Source organism: Taudactylus pleione, unplaced genomic scaffold (genome assembly GCF_031769625.1).
Source record: "Taudactylus pleione unplaced genomic scaffold, aTauple2 ptg000585l, whole genome shotgun sequence".
Lineage (NCBI taxonomy): Eukaryota > Metazoa > Chordata > Amphibia > Anura > Myobatrachidae > Taudactylus > Taudactylus pleione.
In genome coordinates this window covers 3,025,420-3,033,985 of record NW_028284987.1, presented here as the reverse complement: position 1 = coordinate 3,033,985, position 8,566 = coordinate 3,025,420, and the positions used below count along the sequence as shown (strand labels likewise).

Below are 8,566 nucleotides of genomic sequence, written 5' to 3'. Positions count from 1 at the left end.
CAGGTTAAGTATACATTCGGTGCAGAGATCTCCTGTAGATGTTTGTTTACTTTTGTCCCGGTAGCATTTCAAACTGCACACCAAATTCAGGTCCTTTTGAAACATCTCAGTAAAAGCACTATGTAACCATATTTGTGAGTAGGCAGATGTTTGAAAATAAAACAAGGTGAAAACAGTGACACACATAAGGAATTTAATAATTAAATTTTTTTTTTGTGTAACAATCCAAAAGTAGGTACAGTATGCTTGTGCGCTAAATCCACAGTAAGCCAAAATCCTCCCCTTGGTTAGTGCAAATATCTACAACCCCAAAACCATTTTAGAACTTAGATCCATATGCTTTTGCAGACAACTTGCATGTGACAATTTACCCTTCATCACCTACTTTTACTGTTATGTTTTAATGAACCCATAGGAATATCAATGCCAGTATAAAATATATAACCTTATGACAGTTAAATCATGATCTAACTTCATGCATGCAATGTCCATAGGTGACTTGCTTTCTTTCAGCTCTGATAACCACCTCTGAGTTAAGGAAATAAATGTAATGTAAATTATTTATGGATGATGTAGTCACAGATCTACACACCACCTCTCAGACGAAGCACAAGGTGAAGGGTGGATTCTTTCTGGATGTTGTAGTCACAGAGAGTGCGTCCATCTTCCAGCTGCTTCCCAGCAAAAATCAACCTTTGCTGATCTGGTGGAATTCCTTCTTTGTCCTGGATCTTACATTTAACATTCTCAATAGTGTCACTGGGCTCAACCTCAAGGGTGATGGTCTTGCCTGTCAGGGTCTTCACAAAGATCTGCATACCTCCTCTTAGACGTAGTACAAGGTGAAGGGTGGATTCTTTCTGGATGTTGTAGTCAGCAAGGCTTCGTCCATCTTCCAGTTGCTTCCCAGCAAAGATCAATCTCTGCTGATCGGGTGGAATTCCTTCTTTATCTTGGATCTTACATTTCACATTCTCAATAGTGTCACAAGGTTCTACCTCCAATGTGATTGTCTTTCCAGTAAGAGTTTTGACAAAGATCTGCATACCACCTCTCAGTCGAAGCACAAGGTGAAGGGTGGATTCTTTCTGGATGTTGTAGTCAGCAAGGCTTCTTCCATCTTCCAGTTGTTTCCCAGCAAAGATCAATCTCTGCTGATCAGGTGGAATTCCTTCTTTATCTTGGATCTTACATTTCACATTCTCAATAGTGTCACAAGGTTCTACCTCCAATGTTATTGTCTTTCCAGTAAGAGTTTTGACAAAGATCTGCATACCACCTCTCAGTCGAAGCACAAGGTGAAGGGTGGATTCTTTCTGGATGTTGTAGTCAGCAAGGCTTCGTCCATCTTCCAGTTGCTTCCCAGCAAAGATCAATCTCTGCTGATCAGGTGGAATTCCTTCTTTATCTTGGATCTTACATTTCACATTCTCAATAGTGTCACAAGGTTCTACCTCCAATGTTATTGTCTTTCCAGTAAGAGTTTTGACAAAGATCTGCATACCACCTCTCAGTCGAAGCACAAGGTGAAGGGTGGATTCTTTCTGGATGTTGTAGTCAGCAAGGCTTCGTCCATCTTCCAGCTGCTTCCCAGCAAAGATCAATCTCTGCTGATCTGGTGGAATTCCTTCTTTATCTTGGATCTTACATTTCACATTCTCAATAGTGTCACAAGGTTCTACCTCCAATGTGATTGTCTTTCCAGTAAGAGTTTTGACAAAGATCTGCATACCACCTCTCAGGCGAAGCACAAGGTGGAGGGTGGATTCTTTCTGGATGTTGTAATCACAGAGAGTGCGTCCATCTTCCAGCTGCTTCCCAGCAAAAATCAACCTTTGCTGATCAGGTGGAATTCCTTCTTTGTCCTGGATCTTACATTTAACATTCTCAATAGTGTCACTGGGCTCAACCTCAAGGGTGATGGTCTTGCCTGTCAGGGTCTTCACAAAGATCTGCATACCACCTCTCAGACGTAGTACAAGGTGAAGGGTGGATTCTTTCTGGATGTTGTAGTCAGCAAGGCTTCGTCCATCTTCCAGTTGCTTCCCAGCAAAGATCAATCTCTGCTGATCAGGTGGAATTCCTTCTTTATCTTGGATCTTACATTTCACATTCTCAATAGTGTCACAAGGTTCTACCTCCAATGTGATTGTCTTTCCAGTAAGAGTTTTGACAAAGATCTGCATACCACCTCTCAGTCGAAGCACAAGGTGAAGGGTGGATTCTTTCTGGATGTTGTAGTCAGCAAGGCTTCGTCCATCTTCCAGTTGCTTCCCAGCAAAGATCAATCTCTGCTGATCTGGTGGAATTCCTTCTTTATCTTGGATCTTACATTTCACATTCTCAATAGTGTCACAAGGTTCTACCTCCAATGTGATTGTCTTTCCAGTAAGAGTTTTGACAAAGATCTGCATGATTGTCTGGAAAGAAAATTAAATATAAATTAACAGATCTTAGTGAAAATACATTTCAAATATACTGGCTTATTTAATTATTGTTGATTTTTGTTTTTAGTAAATTGGTATTATAAAGACAAAAAGAATATCACGTTGTGACAACAAAACACAATTGAATCTTAATAGAAAATAGATAATAGCAACATAGCTCAGTATATATAGCTATTTAGTAGAATGACTGAATTAATCAATGAGCCGAGAAATAAAAGAATAATCACAACAGTGTCAAACTTCTAATATAAAAAAAATATTTTTTGATTAGCAGAAATTAGGGGAAATGAAAAGAAAAGGAAGATGTAAAATTAAAGAAAAAAGATGGAGATAGGTAAAGGGAAGGATTAGGAATTAGGAGAGGTCAGGGAGAAATCCTAGGCAAGTATATATGCAGATATACATATAAATAGATCAAAACAGAGGGCCTAATTCAGACCCGCACGCGAGCGGGTCGATGGTGCCCTAATGCGCACGACGGAGGGAGCCAAAATCACTCCATGGCTTGCGGCAGCAAGACCCTACAGCAGGGTCTCGTCGCAAGCGAGGTACCGGATGGTGGCTCGCAAGCGGGTCGATGGTGCCCTAATGCGCGTGCGCATGACGGAGGGAGCTCCGTCATGCGCATGCGCGAGACCCGCATAGTGACAGCCAAGCTGTTGTTATGGGTCTCGCACCAAAGGGGGCGTGCTGTCGATGGTGACTGACAGCACGCCCCCTTTGGTGGGCGTGCCGGTGGCGTGGCTGCCAGACGGAGGCGTTCCCATGGGAACGCCTACCGTCTGGGTCCGGCCCCACTGACATCACTAGTGATGTCAGTGGGAGTGATTTTGGCTCTGATAGAGCCAAAATCAATCCAGGGCTTGCAGCAGCGAGACCCTACTGCAGGGTCTCATCGCAAGCCCGATGGACCATCGCGACCATCATCATGGCCGCTCGCTCTAGCTGTGGGTGGTCACCCACAGCTATACGAGCGGCCAGGAGGCCGCTCCAATAAGAGGTAGGAGGGCCCTGATTCAGAACGAGTGCTCTGGTCAGAGTGTCCGGCTCTGAATCAGGCCCAGAAAACGTTACTGAATCAAGTAAGATTTGCGCATCAATGACCAAGAGGTGTATTCAAAACTCATAAAGTGTTCCGAAGTTGTGAAAGGTAGGTAAGCCAAATAGGGTTGGGTATGATATCCCGGCTGTCGGGATGCCGCTAGTCAGAATACCGACAGCGGCATCCCGACAGCCAGATTCCCGACAGCCATAGGACTGAATGGTGAATAATTTTGTAACCCCTACCCTAACCCACCCTTCCCAGTGCCTGACCCTAACTCTTCCACACATAGTGCCTAAGCCTAACCTCCCTCTCACCGCATCCTAAACCTAACACCCCCTCCCCGGTGCCTAAACCTAACCTCCCCCTAGTGCCTAAACCTAACCCCCCCCTCCTTGCACCCTAATCTTAACACTTCCTTCCCGGTGCCTAACCCTAACCCTCCCCCTAGTGCCTAACCCCGCTAGCTAACGCTACCGTCTCCCTGCACCCCGATACTTACTTTCGGGATGCTGACGGTCGGGATATTGGTGCCGGGATCACAACCTGACGGGATTTCAACACCGTTATTAAGACCATCAGCATCCCGCACGCTGGGATGCCGACTACATCTCGCCAATTATAATTCCCATTTTTTGTGGAAATGAACCACCCCTTTTTCTATATCACTCAAAGCTTTGCGTTTTGTTTTTAATGTACATTTGGTGCTTATTTGTTAAACTATATATTAAGATATTGTCTTATGTATTCAAGGCTATAAAGTGGTGAATGTAATTTGCCATTATAAAAATGTTTTCATAATTTTTCTGCATTAGATTGAAGTAAGCATGTGAAATTCTAGCAAATAATCAACCAGGATTAAAAGCATTGCTAAGGGACATTGCAAAATACTTAAATGATCTATTATTGTAACAGGGCCGTAACTAGGGTAATGCAACCAGTGCCGTGGCACAGAGCACCGTAGGGCAGGGAGCACGGTTTGGGCCTGTCAATTTTCCTGTTTATTATCATACTCATTTGTAGCTTCCTCTTCTTTTATCCCCAGCATCTCCTGGCCTCCCCTATCTGTTCCCTGGCCCTTCCCCATGAGGCCATGGCTCTTTTTCAGGTGCACTATCTTATGTCCCTATTTAAAAAATGGGGGGAGGGGGCGCTAATGCTCTCTCTGGCACAGGGCACCAAAACGTCTAGTTAGGGCTCTGTATTGTAGACCTAAATTATATTCTTCTATAATTTGGATTCCTATTATTATGGCTATTACTAGTAACATACTGTATATTTTAAAATTGTAAAATTGTTTGTTTTTATTTGATTCAATAGTATTTTTGTGTTAATTTTAATTTTGTATATCTTTTATTTGACATTGTGTTCTAAATTAAATTTTATTTCTTTCAAAGTTTTATTCTTAAATTTTTGTTTTCACTTTTACATATTTTTAGCCTTTTATCCTATCATTATTATAATTATTATTATTTATCTATTCATTACACTATTACACTTCAATTCTTCACACAATTCCTACCTACTAATTTTTATAATCTATTTTCTGTAGCAACTTTTATACAAACTGTCATGGACCCAGTTCCAAAATGACTCTTATCATTATCCGGACTTTGGCCCTCATTCAGAGCCACTCGCTAGCGGCAGTGCGCTCGTTCCGAGCGATGTTCGCACATCTGCGCATGCGTACGGTTTTTAGTACGCATGCGCGAACCAGTCAGTGCGGCCGAAAATCGTTTGTACGCTATATAGCGAGTGCCTGCTATTTTGAGTGACAGAATGAGGCGTATGTGGGTGGTAACAGGGGAAGGTGCTTGAAAACGGGGGAGTGGAATTCGAACGCAGGCGTGCTTAAAGGTCAAAACGGGCGTTTTAAGGGAGTGCATAATTAATACTGCAGCGTCATTGACCACGTCACTTGTTTTTTTTTAACTCAGAACTGCTCGCAAAATAGCGGTTGAAAAAACCAACCACAAGAATAGCGAGCAGTTCATACGCTGTACGATGTACTCGATTAATCTAATAAATAGCGGACATGACGTATGGTGCGAGCGGCCAGGGGGCGTTTTTATCAAATAAACGAGCGTATGTTTTGCTCGCTCGTTCAGACTTAGAGGTGTGAACAGACTGCAATTTGCGAACGGATCATTTGAATAGCCACCCCTTGTTTTTGAACGAACGACCGCAAATAGCGAACGGCTCTGAATCAGGCCCTTTGTCAAGATCAGCACTCACTTAAGCCTGCGTGAAGTGGGTCTGACACAGAGTTATCAAAAAACAACCACCTGGTTCGTCTACAGAAATTATTACACTCCCATTCACTATTAAGTTGTCTGCGACCACTAAAGTTTTTATTAGGAACTACTCCCTCCCAATAGAAAGCCTTAAGTCCTCCCTTCAGCTACATTTAAGTCCCAGTTAATTTTACCTAAATAATAACTTGTAGTACAGATATGTAGCATGTTTTAGCCAAATCCACAGGCAAAATGGATCCGATAAGAATCATAGGTACCAGTCTTGTTAAAAGAAGTTTAATGTAAGAAAGATGCTGACAATGTTTAAAGCATATACAAAAACAATTGATAAAAATGACATAATATACTCTTATGCAAATAATTTTCTCATAAACAAAAGGGGAAAGAATTAACAGTCTAACTTACTATACATGAATCTGTTTTTGGGGAAACACAAGAGGATGGGGCAATTACCAATGTCAGATTGGCTCCTAAGAATTGTACAAAGTTCTTCATGTGGGTTATGGTATTTATCCCTATCTGGGTATCAGTTTGTCCCCACACCATTTTTCTTTGCTTTTTGTGGCAATGCAAATTAGCCAAGATCCTGCTCGACAACACCAATATTTTTTTGGATCATTTGCTGGCAGTCCTGATGGGCTATACATTAATCTGCCAGCCTGCAGTTGGACATAACACATCGAGGGTCAATCACAGGTCATCATGCTGGTAATTAAAAGGAATACACTTAATAGATATAAAGGGTTATATCTCGTGATCCATAACATAATCACAACATCTTCTCTATATCTAAATATACCTGTTCTTTTGCTGTAATAGTTCTCTTTAACCTCACTACACTTACATTTTTCTACAACCTTCACCCCCACTCACTACTATCTTTTTCTCCCATCCACCAACTTCTTTTCACTTGTCCACCATCATATAAACCACATCCAGAAAGCATTGATACATACACCAAATCCAACTCCCACTCTTCTCTCACTGGTAATCTTATTCTTCTAGTACCACTGTGAAACCACGAGGTGCGATTAAAGCATGAAGGGAATTATGGTTCGGCGCCCATTTCTGTGTACCCTGAACTGTCATTGTTTTGATGCCTTTCAGTTTATAATTATTTATTATTTCTATTTGTGCAAATTATTTTATGCCGTGCATATTTATGTTAATTGTTCTACAAGTTAGACAAGTTATTCTTAAATGTTGCCAGGTGGTGTGTTTTGTTCAGACATGGGTTAAAGCAAAGTCATTGTGTGCTGGTGCCCTGGATTGGGTTTAACTGAGGTAAAATATATATATATAAAATTTTGGGCCAGGTAAATATGTCCCTTAGGAATTGGGTCATGTTGTTCTATACATGCTATTTTAATCTAGTTTTTCCACAGGGAACCAACTGTCACCAACCGCCATGGGGGGAGGACACTCACAGAGTTAAGACATAATTTTTCCCACCTATAATAATCTGGCTACTGCCCTGAATCTGTCCAATTTTAGCTCCAACACGGTGGGAATATTTAAAAGTATATAATCTATGTTTCCAACTGCGTTGTTGTGTTCATGGATTGGTGATTAGGAACTGCACTGCCATCACTTGTGTTGCTGTACTTGCAAAGAGGCGCATCTGTCTGGTGATTATATATCCACTATAGAATAAACCGCTTTTTGATAACAACAATCTGCCTAGGTGGTTTAAAAGAACTCACTAGGAGGTGTGGTCCTCACAACCATCCTAACCATCTATCTTATACCACTTCATTAGAACTAGAGTTCACTATGGGGGTATATTTACTAAAGTGCAGGTTTTTAAAAGTGGAGATGTTGCCCATAGCAACCAATCAGATTCTAGCTATTACCTTGTACAAGGTACTAGATAAATGTTAAGTAGAATTTGATTGGTTGCTATGGGCAACATCTCCACTTCTAAAAACCTGCAGTTTATTAAATATACCTCTTTGTCTCTGTTTCTCTGCACCAGGCATGGTCTAATGCCTAGCATAATATTGTATACATTTTCCTTTAAGAATAGTGGATCTGAATTACAGTAACTACACAAGACTCCTGTACAGTGAATGGACAAAAAGTGATCATCCAATGGCACTGATTCCACCTAACTTCTATAGAAACATAGGTATATTACTAGGTTGAGTAGAATCCTGTACGCAGCGCACATACAGCACCACAATAGCAAAGTGCAAAGCTCAATTACTTGATTGATAAAAAAAAAATCAGATGTAGAAGATCTGTGAGGAGACAAAGATAGCAGTCATCTACTTGTGTCCCAATGCATACAGTTAAAATAATACTGCAATTTATCTTTAAAAAGAAATCAGATTACGTAAGTCCTTGTAAAGTCGTACAGTATAATAGAACATAATCATTGGACTAGCAACTTGAAATTGATACCTTATTTGTTACCCAGGTGAGAGAGCCAAAGTCTGGTTCTGCTGAAGTTCCAGCACCTCCTGACAGCACAAACTGACTGGCACAGCTTACATACAACTAGCATGTACATATATAGCCTCCCAAGTGACATCAAAAAGGAAACAAACCAGTTCCTCTACACATACTGTACAAAGTGCCAATAGTAATATAGTTATTGCCCAATCAAGAATTCCAGATCACTGTAATAAGCTTAACAGCCTTAATAATAGGATAGCAAGCAGGGCATCGCCTTGTTATTAAATCTCCCATACATTCATGTATCAGTGAGAAAGAGTGCTTTAATATATCCTGAAAAAAATGGCTGGATAAATGGGCACTGGCTGGTCAGGGCATAAGATTGTACTTAGTATACTCCTGTGTATGATATTCACAATGGAAAA

At 41.0% G+C, this 8,566-nt stretch overlaps 1 protein-coding gene across 1 annotated transcript; it reads right to left on the bottom strand.

Annotated features, from left to right (window-relative positions):
* Window positions 1–259: 259 nt before the first annotated feature.
* Window positions 260–8,209, bottom strand: LOC148481325 (polyubiquitin-C-like). The gene is made up of 2 exons (XM_088453660.1): window positions 8,148–8,209; window positions 260–2,420 (listed from the first exon to the last, which is right to left on the bottom strand). Exon 2 carries the CDS (start codon window positions 2,412–2,414, stop codon window positions 585–587), a length of 1,830 nt encoding a protein of 609 aa, XP_088309786.1. The 5' UTR covers window positions 2,415–2,420; window positions 8,148–8,209; the 3' UTR covers window positions 260–584.
* Between the last annotated feature and the right edge of the window lie 357 nt (window positions 8,210–8,566).

Coding starts and splice junctions, on each gene's coding strand:
- LOC148481325 (XM_088453660.1), bottom strand. CDS start 2,414: ATGCAGATCTTTGTCAAAACTCTTACTGGAAAGACAATCACATTGGAG.